This window comes from Salvelinus fontinalis, chromosome 37, assembly GCF_029448725.1.
Source record: "Salvelinus fontinalis isolate EN_2023a chromosome 37, ASM2944872v1, whole genome shotgun sequence".
Classification (NCBI taxonomy): Eukaryota; Metazoa; Chordata; class Actinopteri; order Salmoniformes; family Salmonidae; genus Salvelinus; species Salvelinus fontinalis.
Genome location: NC_074701.1, coordinates 176946 through 198840, shown reverse-complemented (window position 1 = coordinate 198840; position 21895 = coordinate 176946). Strand labels below are relative to the sequence as shown.

Below are 21895 nucleotides of genomic sequence, written 5' to 3'. Positions count from 1 at the left end.
TTAGCTTAGTGTTGAGCTTTGAGGGCACTATGGTGTTGAACGCTGAGTCAATGAATAGCATTCTCATGTAGGTGTTCCTTTTGTCCAGGTGGGAAAGGGCAGTGTGGAATGCAATAAAGATGCATCATCTGTGAATATGTTGGGGCGGTATGCAAATTGGAGTGGGTCTAGGGTTTCTGGGATAATGGTGTTGATGTGAGCCATGACCAACATTGCAAAGCAGTACATGGCTACAGATGTGAGTGCTACGGGTCGGTAGTCAATTAGGCAGGTTACCTTAGGGACTTTTGGTGGTCTGCTAGACAGATGTTGGTATTACAGACTGCGACAGGTTGAAAATGTCAGTGAAGACACTTGCCAGTTGGTCAGCGCCTGCACGGAGTACACGTCCTGATAATCCATCTGGCCTTGTGAATGTTGACCTGTTTAAAGGTCTTACTCACATTAGCTACGGAGAGCGTGATTACAGTCGTCCGTAACAGCTGATGCTCTCATGCATGCTTCAGTGTTGCTTGCCTCGAAGCGAGCTGGGCAGCTCGCGGCTGTGCTTCACTTTGTAGTCTAGTTGCAAGCCCTGCCACATCCGAAGAGCGTCGAAGCCGGTGTAGTACTGTGTATACCCCTTTAACCCTGTGAACACTATGGAACGCAGGGTAACAGAGGGGGCTTTAAACATGGACAAGCGTCCAAATTAAGTTGTGTTTCTGTGAGACTGTGTCGCCTGGATGAATCAAGGCCCATTATGGACACAGGGGGCTCCAGCAATGGCTGACGTTGCACTCCGTGTGGACGTAACCAACCGTGGGAGTACTGAAGTCACAGTAATGTTTTTTGGGAGGGGCTCACAGGTTGCTCAGGCCCGTGCTAAGGTCCTTCACTCCTGAGCCAAGTGCCCGATGACTGCGTCATCAGAGGTGCCCTCAAGCTCCAAGAACTGGAAATGGGAATGTGATTGCCATAACGCCGGGGGAAAGCTAGTAAGCTAATTTTCCAGAAGTAATGCATGACGTTAGCCATGAGGCTTCTAGTCTAAGCTAGCTAGCCTCTGACTGCAGCACGTCCATTTAGAATAACCAAGCGACTTTATGCTAGCTACGTATACTAAACAAGAGAGTTAGCCAAGAAATTCCACCATTATGAAGCTGGAAAAACTAGCAGTAGCTAGCTTGCCTCTGCAAGTTAGCTAACGTGGCAAGCATGCGATGCATTACTTTTTAGCTAGCCTGGTCTCGAAAGTTCACGTAGGACCGGATCACCGAGGTGGGACCAGGACCCTTCTGGGAAGAGAGGAAATCGGTGCTTAACCAAGGCGGACACAGGCGGCAGGGGGATACCTACAGAACCTGGTCGCCCTCTCTTTTCGAATAGCCTCCCGTAACTGGCAACAGAGTGCACAGGAGCCGGAAGACATTCAACTCAACCAGCAAACCAATCCATCTCTGCATCCTGCAATTCAGATCCAGCCGAGGTACAAGCACCCGAGAGAGGAAGTGACTATCAGAAACACCAAGCCTCCTAAAGAAAGCTAAACAATTGTCACGTGAACCTGCACCGCAGACTATTGGTGGAACAGTGCCTGCCATTCCCTAGTGTCGCAAACCAACTGATTCGAGCAAGGGCAGTCTTCCGATGTACCGAGCCGAGACATACAGTGCCTTCAGAAAGCCTTCATACACCTTAATTTATTCAACAAATTGTGTTACAGCCTGAATTCTAAATGCCCACACGGGTCCGAGTGGACAAATCCATTGTGGAGGCCGTGGGGATGGCACATTCCACTCAAAAAAGTTATACTAAAATCGTACATGGTTAAAGACAATGGTGCAACAATAAAAATGATATCATTTTATAATGCGCTTTCTCCCGAGTTTGATAGTGGTCGCTGTCCACATTGTATGAGCGCATCCTGTTCAGTCTTAATACCGTAGGCCTATATTTCAATATACTATACGCTACTGAATCAATCAATCATTCATTTGTTCATGTCATCACAGAGCGTTCGAGTCATTCATTTTAGTTTCAAAATAAAATAAAGCGACCCTTGAAGATTAGCGTAAACAAATCCACCATTCTATTTCAGCAATTGTATTCACGAATGCATGCCACTTAGTATTTGGCTTCACAAAATCAAAACAACGATCAACTCACATAATAGCACCTTATCCTTATTTTTCTTTATCAAATTTATTGACTTCCCCTTCCAGACCGCCCAGTAAACATTACCTTGTTTCAAGTTTGTCACGTCAACTGCATCCATTTTGCTTTCACGTGTTATGGTGTTGGGAGGTTGTTATAACCAATTGATTGATACGATTATGATATGCTATGCTATAGGTCAGGCTCTATTGGTCATGTGCATGCGATGCATTAATGCGTCACGAACGAGAGGAAGGGTTGAGGGAATAGGGAATGTTTTTCCAAAACAAATGAGGGATTTCGGAGAAACAGAACTTCTCAGTCAGAAATGGCTGCAATTATGTTTCAGCGTCAGCAACACGGACATTGCGATAAACACTTGATGTTCTGTGGTGGTCGCAGCAGCAGGGAGGAGAGAGACAATGGGTACTAGTCACGCACTCGCTGTCCTTTTTGTACACAGCCCATTAAGTTTGAGCCCGGTCCAGCACAATCAAATCAATTGCGGTCGGACTCCCTCTAGTGTGTCTTAATTATTTAATCAAACAGCGCGCTTAAAGCATTAGACAATCTCAGTGCAAATAGCTGGTCTGATTAAAACACATAGGATGTGTCTAAATATGGAAAAAGACACTTAAAAATTTTGACCAATCGATTTGTCAAATTAAGATTTATTATTTGGGGTGGGAGACAGCCGTAGTAAAGATCTACATCGTCTCTACCGAACCTCTCCCATATCTGGGACGCCACCCAAGGGTGTAGACTCCATTCCTGAGGAAAAGGGCCCCTCATGGATAACAAATCCACACCAGAGTTGAGGAAACCCGGGAACACACATTGCCCAAACACAGACACACACCTGCTGTCTCAGAAAGCAGCACTGTTTTATAGTCTACCAGAGTGTGTCCCTAGGTAATACCTTAATAGATTAATAAATACCTCCAAAACATCATATGACCCAACTTCCCCCTACGCAGCACCGGGCATGGCAGGTCACCAACAACCCTAACGAGCCCTCACCACTTTAACGATGCACAACACTTTCCATTGCTCAATAACTTCACCTGGAGGGGAAAAGGAGGAAGAATGGGGGAGGAGAGTTTCTGGAAGAGGGGGGGGGGGGTAGGTACAGTTGAAGGCAGAAGTTTACATACACTTAGGTTGGAGTCATTAAAACTTGTTTGTCAACCACTCCACAAATTTCTTGTTAATAAACTATAGTTTTGGGATGTCAGTTAGGACATCTACATGACAGCATGACACAAGTACATTTTCAACAATTGTTTACAGACAGATATTTCGCTGTATCACAATTCCAGTGGGTCAGAAGTTTACATACACTAAGTTCACACTGCCTTTAAACAGCTTGGAAAATTCCAGAAAATGATGTGGCTTTAGAAGCTTCTGATAGGCTAACTGACATCATGAGTCAATTGTAGGTCTACCTGTGGATGTATTTCAAGGCCTACCTTCAAACTCGGTGCCTCTTTGCTTGACATCATGGGAAAATCAAAAGAAATCAGACAAGACCTCAGAAAAAAGATTGTAGACCTCCACAAGTCTGGTTCATCCTTGGGAGCAATTTCCAAACACCTGAAGGTACCACCATGTGCAAACGTTGGTTAGAAAGGTGCAAATCGATCCCAGAACAGCAGCAAAGGACCTTGTGAAGATGCTGGAGGAAACAGGTACAAAAGTATCTATATCCATAATAAAACGAGTCCTATATCAACATAACCTGAAAGGCCGCTCAGTAAGGAAGAAGCCACTGCTCCAAAACCGCCATAAAAAAAAGCCAGACTACGGATTGCAACTGCACATGGGGACAAAGATCGTACTTTTTGGAGAAATGTCCTCTGGTCTGATAAAACTAAAATAGAACTGTTTGGCCATAAAAGGGGGAGGCTTGCAAGCCGAAGAACACCATCCCAACCGTGAAGCACAGGGTGGCAGCATCATGTTGTGGGGGTGCTTTGCTGCAGGAGGGTGCCAACAAAATAGATGGCGTCATGAGGATGAAAATTATGTGGATATATTGAAGCAGCATCTCAAGACATCAGTCAGGATGATATACTTGGTCGCAAATGGGCCTTCCAAATGGACAATGACCCCAATAATACTTCCAAAGTTGTGGCAAAATGGCTTAAGGACAACAAAGTCAAGGTATTGGAGTGGCCATCACAAAGCCCTGACCTCAATCCTATAGAAAATTTGGGGGCAGAACTGAAAAAGCGTGTGCGAGCAAGGAGGTCTACAAACCTGACTCAGTTACACCAGCTCTGTCAGGAGGAATGGGCCAAAATTCACCCAACTTATTGTGGGAAGCTTGTGGAAGGCTACCCGAAACATTTGACCCAAGTACCAAATACTAATTGAGTGCATGTACACTTCTGACCCAATGGGAATGTGATGAAAGAAATAAAAGCTGAAATAAATAATTCTTTCTACTATTATTCTGACATTTCTTAAATGAAGTGGTGATCCTAACTGACCTAAGACAGAGCATTTTTACTTGGATTAAATGTCAGGAATTGTGAAAAACTGAGTTTAAATGTATTTGGCTAAGGTGTATGCAAAAATCCGACTTCAACTGTAAATGAATAGGGAATGGATGGAGAATGGGAGAGGAGGATATAGTGCTAGATAGAGTTAGCTATAGAGAGAAGATATACTGTAGGGTCAAATTGGTTGAGAGGGTCCCAATGTGCTCCTTCCCGTTTCCTTTATTACTAAACCTTCCAGTTTTGCTGATCTGAAGGGCCTATAAGTAGTGAAGGAGCTTGCACGGTCCACCATATTGTACGGAGCGAATTTGGACTGACTAAGTGTAAAGGACAGTAACCCAGTAGCAGCAAAGAATATGGTGCCACAGAATAGCAGGAGTGAGAGGGGGCCATGTCTAAACTAATGTGAACAGAAGGTCAAACGGGAAGGGTGGGAAGAATTTATCAATTCGAGGTGGGTGGCTTAGGTCCAGTAGAATAGGGGAAGTTGTAATTAGCAGTGTCATAGGGGCAGGTGTGGTGCTTGTGTGTGTGTCTGTCAAAGCAGGCTTTAAGACCATGCAGGCTGGAGTTCCAAATAATTTACTCCAAAATGCCAAGCCCCTTCCCCTGGACAACTACAATGCCTTTGGCAAGTATTCAGAGCCCTTAACTTTTTCCACAGTTTGTTACGTTACAGCCTTATTCTAAAATGGATTATATATGTATTTTCTCAAAGCAATCTACACACACTACCTCATGACGAAATGAAAACATTATATGTATTAAAAATACAACAGAAATACATTATTAACATAAGTATTTCAGCCCTTTTGTTATGAGACTCGAAATGGAGCTCAGGTGCATCCTGTTTCCATTGATCATCCTTGAGATGTTTCTACAACGTGATTGGAGTCCACCTGCGTTAAAATCAATTGTTTGGACATGATTTGGAAAGGCACACACCTGTCTATATAAAAAAAGTCACACAGTTGAAAGGTCATGTCAGAGCAAAAACCAAAGCCACGAGGTCGAAGGAATTGTCCGTAGAGCTACGAGACAGGATTGTGTCAAGGCACAGATCTGTAGAAGAGTACCAAACAATTTCTGCAGAACTGAAGGTCCCCAAGAACACAGTGACCTCCATCATTCTTACACCGAGACTCTTCCTAGAGCTGGCTGCCCGGCCAAACTGAGCAATCGAGGGAGAAGGGCCTTGGTCAGGGAGGTGACAAAGAAACCGATGGTCAATCTGACAGAGCTCTAGAGTTCCTCTGTGGAGATGGGAGAACCTTCAAGAAGGACAACCATCTATGCAGCACTCTACCAATCAGGCCTTTACGGTCGTGGCCAGTTGGAAGTCACTCCTTAGTAAAAAGTACATGGCAGCCCACTTCCAGTTTGTCAAAAGGCACCTAAAAACTCAGACCATGATAACTAACATTCTCTGGTCTGATGTAACCAATATTAAACTCTTTGGCCTGAATGCCAAGTGTCACACCTGGAGGAAACCTGGCACCATCCCTACGGTGAAGCATGGTGGTGGCAGCATCATGCTGCGGGGATGTTTTTCAACAGCAGGGACAAGGAGACTAGTCAGGATTGTGGGAAAGATGAACAGAGCAAAGTACAGAGAGTTCCTTGATGAAAACATGCTCCAGAGTGCTCAAGACCACAGGCTGGGGCAAAGGTTCACCTTCCAACAGGACAAAAACCCTAAGCACACAGCCAAAACAATGCAGGAGTGGCTTCAGAACAAGTCGCTGAATGTCCTTGAGGGCCCAGCCAGAGCCCGAACTTGAACATCTCTGGAGATACCTGAAAATAGCTGTGTTGCAACGCTCCCCATCCATCCTGACAAGAGCTTGAAGGGATCTGCATAGATGAGAAAAACGCCCCAACTACAGGTTTGCCAAGCTTGTACCGTCATACCCAAGAAGTTTCTATGCTGTAATCGCTGCCAAAGGTGCTTCAACAAAGTACTGAGTAAAGGGTCTGAATACAGTACTTATTTTTTTTAACTGTCTTAAACTCAAATTTAAATAAGCTAGCAAAGATTTCTAAAAACCTGCTGTTGGGGTATTGTGTGTGTATAGTGATGAGGAAAACAATACAAATTAATCCATTTTGGAAAAATTGCTGTAATGTAAGAAAATGTGGAAAAAGTCAAGGGGTCTGAATACTTTTCGAAGGCACTATATTACAATGGATCTATAAAGCACACATACATAAACACGAATACTTTCCCTGTCATGAAACACAAACAAGTCCTAAAATAAACATAAAACTCATGTCCAATTTCTGTGTATCAAAAATACTACTGTTAGCACACGAATCGAGGGTCCATAGTCCTACAAACCTCTTTCTTCCCAATCCCATTGGTATGAAGGTGAAACAGGGTAACTGGTACAACCCAGATGGTACAAAAACTAACCAGCCTTACATTCACCCGTAGCCTCATGCATACCACCATCAATAACACAAACTGGCAACCCCATCAAACCTGGCAACCCCATCCACAAAAAAATGTATACTAAAATCTTGCACGAAACAGACAGATGTCAGTGTTGTGGTCCACACCTCTCTAGTCCTCCTTTCTGTCCCTGGGAGGCTCTACTGTCCCAGTCTCACAACACAGCAGTGAAACTGGGCAGAACACAAATATACATGCACTCACACCTTCACAATTAACAGTCCTGGTGTTATGGCACCAGGAAAGAATCAGTCACCACTGACAGACTCTTGACTGACTTCACTCATTTTTACAAGCTGGAGAATTAGGTAATTTGCTGCGCGCCGTTGGCAGATAGCTAGGCAGGTGGAGGTTTTTCCAGCCCTCTGGGACAAAGGGTCCTCACAGGTGTGTACGAGTGAGAGACTATTCCTTGTGTTATTTATGCCTCATATTATTATTCTATATTCCTCTGCATTGTTGGGAAGGGCACGTAAGTAAGCATTTCACTGTTAGTCTACGCCTGGTGTTTACGAAGCTTGTGACAAATACAATTTGATTTGAGACGCTGCGTCCCAAATGGCACCCAATTCCCTAGATAGTGCACTTCAAAAGAGAATGTCCAGGAACCGCATTCTAACTAAACAACCTTGTCTCCTCCTCCACCCCAATCACCTGCAAAAGTCAATTGTGAGTTGATATGTGCTCCCAGACACTGAAAACATCCCTGTTTCACAGCAAAATATTTCAACTGCGGGTGAAGATTTATGGCGAGATGGTAAAAACACACGCCGAACCTTCTTCTTTATTTCCTGTGTAGGAGTATTCATTAAATAGCCTAGGTCTCAATTTCAGCTGTGAATGGACCTCATCTAGTTGGATTTGCCATAGTTGCCACAGAAAAGGGTTTTAAAAAACGTTCAACAAGTAAATAAGTAACATCACTAAATCACTTGTGTACAAACGTTGTGGGTACATTAGCCACAACCACATTATCACATGCAAACACACACACAATGAAACTTGCTTATAAAATAGATAGTAGTTGCTTTAGTTTTGAAGGAAAGAGACAATACATTACCAAAAGTATGTGGACACCTGCACAAACTACTTATTCCGAAATAATGGACATTAATATGGAGTTGGTTCCACCTTTGCTGCGATAACAGCCTTCAACTTCAAGGGAAGGCTTTCCAATAGATGTTGGAACATTGCTGCGGGGACCTGCTTCAATTCAGCCACAAGAGCATTAGTGAGGTTCGGGCTGTGATGTTGGGCGATTAGGGCTGTCTCAGTAGGAGTTCCAATTCATCCCAAAGGTGAACGATGAAGTCAGGGCTCTGTGCAGGCCAGTCAAGTTCTTCAACACCTATCTCGACAGACCATTTCTGTAAGGACCACGTTTTGTGCATGGGGCATTGTCACATGTCACGCTGAAACAGGAAAGGACCTTCCCTGAACTGTTATCAGTAAAGTTGGAAATACAGAATCGTCGAGAATGTCAATGTATGCAGCAGCGTTAAAATTGCCCTTCACTGGAAATAAGGGACCTAGCCAGAAACATGAAAAACATCCCCATTACTCTTCCACCAATCATCACAGTCGCCACTATGCATTAAGGCAGATGGCGTTCTCCTGGCATCCGTCAAACCCAGATACATCCGTTGGACTGCCAGACAGTGAAACGTGATTTATCCTTCCATAAAGTGCATTTCCACTGCTCCAGAGTCCAATGGCGGCAAGCTTTACAACACTCCAAACCGACACTTGGCACTGCGCATGATCTTAGGCTTATGTGCGGCTGCTCAGCCACGGAAACCCATTTCATGAAGCTCCCGACAACACAGTTCTTGTGCTGACGTTGCTTCCAGAGGCAGTTTGGAACTCTGTAGTGAGTGTTGGACAGACGATTTTTACACGCTAAGACCTTAGTGGTCCCATGTGTGGCCTACCACTTAGCGGCTAAACCGTTGCTACTCCTAGCCTTTCCCACCTCACAATAACAGCACTTAAAGTTGACCAGGGCAGCACTAGCAGGTCAAATTTTAAGAACTGACTTGTTGGAAAGGTGGCATCCTATGACGGTGTCACGTTGAATGTCAATGAGCTCTTCAGCAAGGCCAATCTACTGACAATGTTTGTCTATGGAGATCACATGGCTGTGTGCTTGATGTTATAAACCTGTCAGCAACGGGTGTGGCGGAGATAGCCGAAACCTCTAATTTGAAAGGGTGTCCACATACTTTCGTATACAATTAAAGTCGGAAGTTTACATACATTAAAATCAGTTTCACAATTCTTGACATTTAATCCTAGTAAACATTCCATGTCTTAGCATTCCATGTTAAGATCACCACTTTATTGTAAGAATGTGAAAGGTCAGAATAAAAGAATGATTTTTCTGCTTTTATTTCTTTCATCACATACCCAGTGGGTCAGGAGTTTACATACACTCAATTAGTATTTGGTAGCATTGCCTTTAAATTGTTTAACTTGTGTCAAACGTTTCGGGTAGCCTTCCACAAGCTTTTGGCCGATTCCTCCTGACAGAGCTGGTGTAACTGAGAGTCAGGTTTGTAGGCCTCCTTATTCGCACATGCTTTTTCAGTTCTGCCCACATGTATAGGATGAGGTCAGGGCTTTGTGATGGCCACTCCAATACGTTGACTTTGTTGTCCTTAAGCCATTTTGCCACAACTTTGGAAGTATGCTTGGGGTCATTGTCCATTTGGAAGACCCATTTGCAACCAAGCTTTAAATCCTGACTGATGTCTTGAGATGCTGCTTCAATATATCCACAAATTTCCTGCCCCATGAAGCCATCTATTTTGTGAAGTGCATCAGTCCCTCCTGCAGCAAAGAACCCCGACAACATGATGCTGCCACCCCCGGGCTTCACGGCTGGGATGGTGTTCTTCAGCTTGTAAGCACCCCCTCTTTTTCCTCCAAACATAACGATGGTACATACATTATGGCCAAACAGTTCTTTTGTTTCATTGGACCAGCGGACATTTGCTGAAAAAGTACGATCTTTGTACCCTTGTGCAGTTGCAAACCGTAGTCTGGCTTTTTTATGGCGGTTTTGGAGCAGTGGCTTCTTCCTTGCTGAGCGGCCTTTCAAGTTATGTCAAAATAGGACTCATTTTACTGTGGATATAGATACTTTTGTACCTGTTTCCTCCAGCATCTTCACAGGGTCCTTTGCTGTTGTTTGGGATTGATTTGCACTTTTCGCACCAAAGTACGTTCTTCTCTAGGAGACAGAAAGTGTCTCCTTCCTGAGCGGTATATACTTGCATACTATTGTTTGTACAGATGAGCGTGGTACCTTCAGGAATTTGGAAATTGCTCCCAAGGATGAACCACACTTGTGGAGGTCTACAATAATTTTTCTGGGGTCTTGGCTGATTTCTTTTGATTTTCCCATGATGTCAAGTAAAGAGGCACCGGGTTTGAAGGTAGGCCTTGAAATAAATCACCAGGTACACCTCCAATTGACTTATATTATGTCAATTAGCCTATCAGAAGCTTCTGAAGCCATGACATTATTTTCTGGAATTTTACAAGCTGTTTAAAGGCACAGTCAACTTAGTGTATGTAAACTTCTGACCCACTGGAAGTGTGACAGTGAATTAATCTATCTAAACAATTGTTGGAAAAATTACTTGTATCATGCACAAAGTAGATGTCCTAACTGACTTGCCAAAACTATAGTTTGTTAACAAGAAATTTGTGGAGTGGTTGAAAAACGATTTTTAAATGACTCCAACCTAAGTGTATGTAAACTTCCGACTTCAACTGTATATAGTGTATATGGGTCGTTCCAAGAATGGAGTACATCGTTTTTTAAAACTTTTTACCACCATTCGTGATATCCAATTGTTAGTTAGTCTTGTCCCATCGCTGCTAATCCTGTACGGACTAGGGAGAGGCAAAAGTCGAGAGCCACACTGCTCACTTAACCCTGAAGCCAGCCGCACACCAATGTGTCAGAGGAAACACTACAACTGGCGACCGAAGTCAACTTAAAAGGCGCGCAGCCAGTCACACGGAGCATGATGAGCATGATGGGACAAGAAAATACCGTCCGGCCAAACCCTCCCTAAACCCGGATGATGCTGGGCCAATCGTGCGCCGTTTCATTGGTCTCCCGGTCACAGCAGGCTGTGATACAGACTGGGATCTAACCCAGGGCTGTAGTGATGCCTCAAGCGCTGCGATGCCATGCCTTAGACTGCTGCGAAACTCGGGAAGCAAATAGAGTACATTTTGAAGCCCTTCGATATTTTAAGTAGAAACTGTTCACCAATATTGTATTTTAAAAGCCTGTTATAGTGCCTTCAAAGTATTCATACCTGTTGACTATTTCACATTTTGTTGTTTTACAGTCTGAATTTTAAATATTATATATTTTTTTTTCCCCTTAACCATCTACACAAAAGAACCCATAATGACAAAGTGAAAGTGTTTTAAAAAATGTTGGCAAAATAAAAAATTAAATACAGAAATCTAATTTACATACAGTACCAGTCAAAAGTTGACACCTACTCATTCAAGGATTATTTATTTGTACTATGTTCTACATTGTAGAATAATAGTGAAGACATCAAAACTAAGAAATAATATATATGGAATCATATAGTAAACAAAAAAAAGGCTGAAAACTATTCAAAGTAGCCACACTTTGCCTTGATGACAGCTTTGCACACTTGGCATTCTCTCAACCAGCTTCATGAGGTAGTCACCTGGAATGCATTTAAATTAACAGGTGTGCCTTGTTAAAAGTTCATTTGTGGAATTTATTTCCTTCTAATGCATTTGAGACAATCAGTTGTGTTGTGACAAGGTAGGGGTGGTATACAGAAGATAGCCCAATTTGGTAAAAGACCAAGTCCATATGGCAAGAACAGCTCAAATAAGGAAAGAGAAATGACAGACCATCATTACTTTAAGACATGAAGGTCATTCAAGCACTTTGAAAGTTTCTTCAAGTGCAGTTGCAAAAACCATCAAGCGGTTTGATGAAATTGGCTCTCATGAGGACCGCCACAGGAAAGGAAGACCCAGAGTTACCTCTGCTGCACTTCAGAAATTGCAGGCCAAATAAATGCTTCAAAGTTCAATAACAGACAGCATCAACTGTTCAGAGGAGACTGCGTGAATCAGGCCATCATGGTCGAATTGTTGCTAAGAAACCACTCCTAAGGACACCAACAAGAAGAAGAGACTTGCTTGGGCCAAGAAACACTAGCAATGGACATTAGACTGGTGGAAATCTCTAATTTCGTCTGATGAGTCCAAATTGGAGATTTTTGGTTCCAACCGCCGTCCTTGTGAGACGCAAAGTAGGTGAACGGATTTTCTCCATATGTGTGGTTCCCACCGTGAAGCATGGGGGTGGTGGTGTGATGGTGCTTTGCTGGTGACACAGTCAGTGTTTTATTGAGAATTCAAGGCACACTTATCCCATCTGGTTTTCAACAGGACAATGACCCAACACACCTCCAGGCTGTGTAAGGGCTACTTGACCAAGGAGAGTGATGGAGTGCTGCATCAGATGACCTGGCCTCCATAATCACCCAACCTCAACCCAAATGAGATGATTTGGGATGAGTTGAACCGCAGAGTGAAGGAAAAACAGCCAACAGGTGCTCAGCATGTGGGAACTCTTTCAAGACTGTTGGAAAAGCATTCCTCATGAAGCTGGTTGAGAGAATGCCAAGTGTGTGCAAAGCTGTCATCAAGGCAGAGGGTGGCTACATTGAAGAATCTAAAATATATTTTGATTTGTTTAACACTTGGTTACTACATGATTCCATATGTGTTATATTATAGTTTGATGTGTTCACTATTATTCCACAATGTAGAAAATAGCAAAAATAAAGAAAAACCCTTGAATGAGTAGGTGTGTACACTTTACTCAGTACTTTGTTGAAGCATCTTTGGCAGCGATTACAGCATCGAGTCTTAGGTATGACGCTACAAGCTCGGCAAACCTGCATTTGGGGAGTTGTTCCCATTCTTCTCTGCAGATCCTCTCAAGCTCTTGTCAGGTTGGATGGGGAGCATCACTGTACAGCTACTTTCAGGTATCTCCAAGGATGTTCGATTGGGTTCAAGTCCAGGCTCTGGCTGGGCCACTCAAGGACATTCAGAAACTTGTCCCGAAGCCACTCCTGCATTGTCTATGCGGTATGCTTAGGGTCGTTGCCCTGTTGGAAGGTGAACCTTCGCCCCAGTCTGAGGTCCTGAGTGCTCTGGAGCAGGTTTTTATCAAGGATCTCTGTACTTCGCTCCATTCATCTTTCACTCAATGCACCCTGGTCCCGTGTGGCTCAGTTGGTAGAGCATGGCGCTTGCAACGCCATGGGTTGTGGGTTCAATTCCCACGGGGGGACCAGGATGAATATGTATGAACTTTGTAATTTGTAAGTCGCTCTGGATAAGAGCGTCTGCTAAATGACTTAAATATAAATATAATATAAATATATGCTGACAGGTCTCTCAGTCCCTGCCACTGAAAAACATCCCCACAGCATTTTGCGGCTACCACCATGCTTCACCGTAGGGATGGTGCAAGGTTTCCTTCAGGTGTGACGTTTGGCATTCAGGCCAAAGAGTTCAATATTGGTTGAATCAGACCAGAGAATCTTTTTTCTCATTGTCAGAGTCCTTTAAGGTGCCTATTGGCAAACTCCAAGCGGGCTATCATGTGCCTTTTACTGAGGAGAGCCTTCCGTCTAGCCACTCGACCATAAAGGCCTGATTGGTGCAGTGCTGCAAAGAATGTAGTTCTTCTGGAAGGTTCTCCCATCTCCACAGAGGAACTATGGAGCTCCATCGGTTTCTGGTCCACCTCCCTGACCAAGGCCCTTCTCCCCCGATTGCTTTACGGACAATTCCATCAACCTCATGGCTTGGTTTTTGCTCTGACATGCACTGTCATTTGTGGGACCTTATCTAGACTGGTGTGTGCCTTTCCAAATCATGTCCAATCAATTGAATTTACCACAAGTGGACTCCAATCAAGTTTTAGAAACATCTCAAGAGTGATGAATGGAAACAGGATCCACCTGAGCTCAATTTCCAGTCTCATAGCAAAGTGTCTGAATACTTACGTAAATAAGAGGTTTTTTTATTATTATAAACGTGTAAACATTACTAAAAAACAATTTCTGCTTTGTCATTATGGGGTACTGTTTGTAGATTGAGGATGTAAAGTAACAAAATTTGGAAAAAAGGGGTCTGAATACTTTCCGAAAGCACTGTAAAGTTAATAGCTTTCCTAAATTTTGTGCAACTTACTTTAGTGCCTTGTTGCAAACAGGATGCATGTTCGGATATATTTTTTATTCCGTACAGCCTTCTTTCTTTTTACTCTGTCCATTAGGTTAGTATTATGCACTACAATGTTGATGCATCCTCACTTTCCTCCTATCACAGACATTAAACCCTGCAACTGCTTTCATGTCACCATTGGCCTCATGGTGAAATCCCTGAGCGGTTTCCTACCTCTCCGGCAACCGAGTTAGGAAGGACGCCTGTATCTTTGTAGTTACTGGGTGTATAGATACACCATTCAAAGTGTAGTTAATAACTAAACCATGCTCAAAGAAATATTCAAATGTGAGCTTTTTATTTTACCAATCTACCTATAGGTGCCTTTCTTTGCGAGGCATTGGAAAACCTCCCTGATTTTTGTGGTTGAATCTGTGTTTGAAATGTACTGCTTGACTGAAGGACCTTACAGACAATTGTATGTGTGGGGTACAGAGATGAAGTAGTCATTCAAAAATCTATGTTAAACACTATTATTGCACAGAGTGAGTCCATGCAACTTGTAACTTGTTAAGCATATTTTTATTCCTGAACTTATTTAGGCTTGCCATAACAAAAGGGGTTGAAACTTATTGACTCAATGCATTTCAGCTTTTCAATTTTGGCATTATTGGGTAGGCTAGTGACAAACATTATTCTCAATTTAATCCATTTTAAATCCAGGCTGTAACAACAAAATGTGGAAAAAGTCAAGGGGTGTGAATGCGTTCTGAAGTGCTTTTTAATAGAGACTTCACTGAAAATGTAATAAATCCGATTTAAAGGTGAATATAGACTTGCTAAAACATCAAAAGAGTTTGAAGGTTAACCCACTTACACCAACATTTCTTCAAGTTTTTAGCATCATTTTAAAGTCCTAGTTATGTCCTTGCTTTGACAAAGTCATTTCTGAAGATTATTTGTTATGTGATTAATGATGAATTTAAGTCTGTCCTTCATTTTAAGGTCAACCCTGTTACGTGAACTGATATGGCGAAACTACTCCTTTTAAAATGTTTTTTTCAAAAGAAACATTGAATATACAGTATAATAGTCAAATCATAGTGTAAAATGAAGATGGGCTAGAAATGTTTGAACAACGAAAAAAAAAAAAAAAAAGTGACATGCTGACCAGACCGGACACGTCGCGTGCGCCGCAAAATAAATTTAGAAATCCTTGTTATTCAATTATTGCGCGCGCCAACGAGCGTCTGCGATGCCAAGGGCTAAAATAGAAGTCCTTTCTATTTCTGACGCAGAACGCGCTGAAAGTCCTGCCTCTCCCATCTCCTCATTGGTTTATAGAAGCAGGTACCCACGTGCCATCTCCTCATTTGTTATACCCACGTGGGTGATTGAAAGACAAACTGTTTTGCCGGTCGTCGTGGTAATACTATGAAATATTAGATGCAATCACCATATAAGTTCAAAGATGAAAAAGCCTGGAAGGAGGAGAGATGACTAGAAACGATTCGATTGACTGTTTTGTGTGTGGATTAATTGTCGGGGTAGAGGAACTTGTGCATTTCAGGTAAAATAACTCAATGTTTATATCCCAGGACAAATTAGCTAGCAACAGCAAGCTAGCTAAATAGTAAGCTAACTAGCTAAATTGCCATACATGTTTAAGGCTTTTCGAAATGTCCCCAAATTAATGTCATTGGTTCAGTTTGTTTTGAAATGTTAACCTGTGTGTCGTGATCACGTTTGGTGTAGGGGGACAAAATAAATTTGCTCACGCGCGCAGCCGGTTTGGGTTCCGTGTAAGGTTGCACTCAATTCCGGTTTGGGTTCCGCGTAAGGTTGCACTCAATTCCGGTTTGGGTTCCGTGTAAGGTTGCACTCAGTTGCAGCTTGCGGTTGCACACAACAAGTTTCCGTTTCCATTCCCCATCACAAGGGGATTTATGTTTCATTTAAGATAAAACCTCAACCCTGTTACAGTCAATCTCTGTTACTTTATTGGCACTTACTATAGGTCTTGTTTTTCCCCTTGAGATGGGAAAACATGTTTTTTATGAAGTCAAACATGTGCTCTCTATGACAGAATGTTAAAATGAATTGAAATTCTGTTTTTTTTACCAAGTTACACTACCCAAAATGCACTATTTGTGGAATGACCCATATAATCCACACTGGCTCATTAGAGTCTAGTGTTGTGATTAATAGTTGTTGATTGAGAGTATCCAATATTCAGGCCAGCCTCTTCCTGTTCATTAGAGTGAAACTAACTCCCTGATCGCACTGCAATCATTCAACTTGAATCTATAACATAGCCCCGACGATGGTCCACACCTCAGTGTGTGGACCAACCACCATCTATAAGTATTTTCTAGGTAAAGCTCCGCTTTATCTCAGCTCACTGGTCACCATAACACCCACCCGTAGCACGCGCTCCAGCAGGTATATCTCACTGGTCATCCCCAAAGCCAACACCTATTTGGTCACCTTTCCTTCCAGTTTTCTGCTGCCAATGACTGGAACGAATTGCAAAAATCGCTGAAATTGGAGACTTATCTCCCTCACTAACTTTAATCATCAGCTTTCTGAGCAGCTTACCGATCTCTGCAGCTGTACATAGACCATCTGTAAATAGCCCATCCAACTACCTACCTCATCCCCATATTGTTTTTATTAACTTTTTTGCTCTTTTGCACACCAGTATTTTCACTTGCACATCATCATCCGCACATCTATCACTCCAGTGTTAATTTGCTAAATTGTAATTACTTCGCTACTATGGCCTATTTAATCCCTTACTCCATTTGTACACACTGTATATAGATTTTTCTATCGTGTTATTGACTGTACTTTTGTTTATCCATGTGCAACTGTGCTGTTGTTTTTGCCGCACTGCTTTGTGTTATCTTGGCCAGGTCGCAGTTGTAAATGAGAACTTGTTCTCAACTGGCCTATATGGTTAAATAAAGTTGAAATAAAAATGATTTTAAAAAGAGGCATTAATAACAATGGGGTTCCTTGTGTGTGTCTTATCTGACCCTGGTTGAATCACACATGGCACCCTATTCCCTGTAATTGCTCTGGGCTCTGCTCAAAAGTAGTGCACTATAGAGGGAATAGGATGCCTTGAGAGACAGCCCATGAAACACGCAGGCAATGACATGCATTGAGTTCCCCTAGTCATAAATCACCATCAAACACAATGGAATCAACTTACATAATGGCATGCAGGGTAATCTAACCGTTAAACTAACACACCACAATGGGTATGTGTATGAGGTTATCTGCAAACAAGCATGCAGGAGATTTGCTGTGTCACCATGCGAGGCGGTCAGAGCAATCATGTGATGTTAAGGACATTGACATTGTACTCAAAAATGGAAAAGAAAACCGGCAGAAAATTCTCAACAGGACAGATTGCTGACAGAATGTAAATACATGAATATTCATATCTAGGCATATTTTCTGCTGACATTAAATGAATACTCATTTATTTCAAGTTAATTGGTAACAAAAAATAACTTCCAACACTTCTATGGATGGTACTGTGTTTGTGATGGAGGAGCAAAATGTGGCAGGGTGGCGTGTACAGCACAGCGCATGGTGGCATTGTGGCAGTCACTGTGCCCGGTACATTACAGTGGGTGCGATGTCAGAAACGTTACCGTACCTCACTCTCGTTACACTCGGAAGGGGTGTCGCCGTGAACGGCCATCTGGTAGCGTGCGTACAGCGCTGCCGACTGCTCATAGGTCGCCATGAACTGAGGATCATCATCATTGACGGGCACTAGCCTCACCTTCGGAGAGGATGGTGAAAGAAGAAGTGGAGGGATGGATAAAGTCAACATTGTTTGTCGAGAGTGGGGACAGCGAAGGGGGAAAGACAAACGGCGAAGAAGAATGAGGACATACAGAATGGAGTTGGGGTTTTGGAGGGAGAATGAAGAGGAGGAAGGCGTGGTAGTGGTTTGCAGGGGGGGCGGACAGACAATAGGGGAACCAAACAATAAGTGGGGAGGGTTTAGACAATGCCGCATAAGCAGTTTAGCACTATAAAAAGGTTCTACTGAAGCAATTCAGACTCCCAGTTCAAAGTTTTTTTGATTCTTTTTTTTTTGCTGCTCGGGTTCTGAATTGAGATGGGTCAGGCCAATCAAGATTCCAACCATAGAATTAACAACAAACCATAACTAAGAATTCTGGGAGAGTGAGTCCAGTGGTGGTTACTGCCTGGAGATGAGGGATCCAGGGACCCTGAAGATGAGGCTAGTGTACCACCCCCGCGTCACGGTTGACGACGAACCCTCAACGAGAAAGACAGAGCACTAGAGGTTGAGTGGAGATCTAAGATATGAGATTCAAGGAACAACAGGCATCCACATTCCACACACACTCACATTCAGATAGGGATCTACACACTCACTTTTACTCTTGTATACATCCAGATATGAGACAATAGCAATGTCCCAAGTGGTGTGAGATTTACACAGATAAAAATCAGGCTGGGGTATAGTATAGCTCCAGCCTTCGAGACAGAATGTCTGGTGAGAACCGCAGAGCGGAGACAATCCTCCAAGTGTGTCAAGTGCCAGCATGGACAAAAACGACAAACGAATGCTAACACTGAATTTTAAGTGGATGCTTCAGTTCAACAACTGCGACTGGTTGGGGAATGGAATAAAAACAAACGAGCAGGAGTGATGGGCACAGAGGGAGTGGAAGACTGATGAAGGAAAGAGGAAGAGGATGGGAATGAATACCTGACTGCCACCGTATTCAAACAGCTAGAGGTAGCATCCCAAATGGCACCCTATTTCCTACATAGTGCACTACTTGGTTCTGGTCAAAAGTAGTGCACTAGGTACAGAATAGGGTGCTATTTAGGACACATTCTGAGAAACTAAAGACCCAATTAGACTGAGGCACCTGTAGAAACACTGCCTTCAACCTCCTCCGTGTATGGGAACATTTCCCCCTGCGAGCGAACAACAGATCACATGCACACACATTCAGACATCCACAATCATGTAAGCGTGCGCACACAGACACACACACTCCCCTAATCCTGAGTCCTTCATTCACTTTCTCCCTTTCATGCATACCCATACCACAGGAGGTTGGTGAAGCCTTAATTGGGGAGGATAGACTCGTGGTAATGGCTGGAGCATTATTAGTGGAATGATACTAAATAAATGGATTCCATGTGTTTGATGCCCTTCCACTAGCCCCTTTCCAGCCATTATTATGAGCCGTCCTCCCCTCAGCAGCCTCCACTGACCCACAGTCACACTTCCAATTTTTTCTTCTCTCCATCCTAAACACTTCCATAGCCAGAGAGTGTTTATATAACTTGCTCTTTCATGTCACGTAATTCCACGTTCTCGCCATTTCCCGCCACTACTCTATCAAATGTCTCCATTCTCTTTCACTTAGCACCCCATTCACTTTCATCTGTATCATCTTAGTTGCCTGATGACAGATTTCACACAAACATTGGTCAGAGATACTTCGCTCACATTGGAGAGAGACTGATTATACTATTTGGCAAACTCCAGAAAACAATTACATCTGTCGGTTCAAGATGTTCACCCAATGTTGACAAGATGCTTTTAATGTTGTTTGTTTTCATATAAATCATGTTATGAAGCCAAAGACAAATTTCCACATCGTGTTTTATAATAAAGACAATTGAATTTACTCTCAACACTGTTCACTGTGTTTTGATATCAAAAGCACCTCTTAACCCTCACTTCCCCCTGTGCCCCTTGAGCACGTTGACCTGCTGACCCCTGACCTGGCTCTCGGTGGGCTTGTCTGGAGGGTCGTGGTGAATGGCCATCTGGTAGAGTTTGTACACCTGGTAGGAGGCGTCGAAAGAGGCTTTGAACTGTGAACTGGGGGGGTTGGAGCGCACTAGCCTCACCTTCAAAAGAGGGACGGGCAGAGAAGGGTTAAGACAAAAATAAAGAGACAGGCATTTCAATAGGACACAGAACGATAAGTGGAGACAAATCCACACAGAGGGTACACATCACATTCACATAGTAAATCAGGGGGAGAAAAAAATGTATTTAAAAAAGTATGAAAGAAACAGAATGGCGGGTAAACGGAATGTCTCTTCCTCTACTAACTCTGTCCGTCACTTACGGGTACTAGCAAACTAAGGCAAATCCTTTGAGTGTTACATTTCTCATTTTCAAGCATGCCACATCAGGCTTTAAACCATCTAAGCCGTTTTCCTCCTTTTAGGTAGGCCCTTGTGAACACTTTTAAGAAGATGTTTTGTATTAAGTACGCATTCTATATTCCACGTGTGTGGAGACAGGATACGCCAAGGTGAGCCTTTATTATACATCTTGAAAAAAGGTATTTGACTGAATGATTAACACAGTAAAACAGCATTCAGAAGTCATATTGGGTGGGAGTTATTGACAATGCAGTTTTCTATTACCGCAACCACAGGTGTTGTACACCCAAGCAGTGAGGTTGATTAAGGAGGAGGGCGTGTTTGTGTCCATCTCAATGGAGACAAGCAGAGTGACAGGTGAGAGCATGACAAAAGAGAACAAATAGGGTAAATACCACAAGTGTTTGTCATCATGTTTAACAGAAACATCATTTAAAGACCTTACCTGGGTTGATCTCCTGAAAAACCAAAGAGATCACTCAAACATGACCTGTGTGTGTGTGTGTGTGTGTACCTCTTATAAACCCCATTTCCAGTGCTTCACCATGTCATGTCAAGCTACAGTAGGGGAGGATTAGAACCAGTTTTAAACAGGCCCAAAAGTCAGGCAGCCAGGCCTTAGAGCGTTGGATAAAGCATAACCACTAGTGTTGAGAATGTGAGAATTCAACTTTCATAATCCCCCCGGCTTCATTTTAATTAAATATCTTTGTTTTTAAGCTTTTGTTGGCCAACATGCCCCTGCCATTTGAATAGTAGCCTGCGAGGGAATTTAACCCAAGGTTTGTTTGAGTTGGACATGCATAGGGCTCTCATATGACTGCTTGGTACACGCATTGTATATTCAAACAAAGATGTTGGGCCTTTTACGTAAAAGATAATAGTAAGTAAGGCCTCTTTAATTTACTTTTAAAACTCCAGATCTTTTGATACGCCGAAATAGTTTTATTGAGCCAACACCACAATGGATAGTTTGGTGAAAACGCAACGCTTCTCATAACAATCGAATGAGATGGCACACCGACAGACTAACACCAAACCATTCCAATAATGCCACTTAATTAAAATGGAGAGATATTGGCCTTCAAAAGCCCCTGTAAGACGATACGCTGTCCCACATGTGGAACTCTGTGTGAGCCCAAATCCCGCTCTCTTTGATAAAAACGCGCAGAAGAGATACTCGCCGACTAAAGAATGTGTCTGATAAACAGAGAAGGCCAATGGCTAAACAAGAGCAAGTGAACGTGAGAGGAGAGTGGGTTTTAACTAAAAGATAATAAATAATAGGAAGGCATATTGAGCGAGACAGAGAAACAGATTGGTGTTATACGCTTCCCTTTGGGGAAGGGGGGGCTGT

The 21895-nt window shown here is 43.0% G+C and overlaps 1 protein-coding gene across 3 annotated transcripts in view; it reads right to left on the bottom strand.

Moving 5' to 3' along the window:
* Positions 1-21895, bottom strand: part of LOC129835960 (arginyl-tRNA--protein transferase 1) — a 174575-nt gene that overhangs the window by 106868 nt on the left and 45812 nt on the right. Inside the window, exon 7 of one of the 3 annotated variants that reach the window (XM_055901655.1) lies at positions 18020-18148. The exons of 1 other annotated variant lie outside the window; for it this stretch is intronic. In XM_055901655.1, the coding sequence (XP_055757630.1) occupies positions 18020-18148 (129 nt within the window). Of the gene's footprint in view, positions 1-18019; positions 18149-20145; positions 20275-21895 lie in introns of all 3 variants that reach the window. One more of the 3 variants, XM_055901654.1, reaches the window with a different exon arrangement.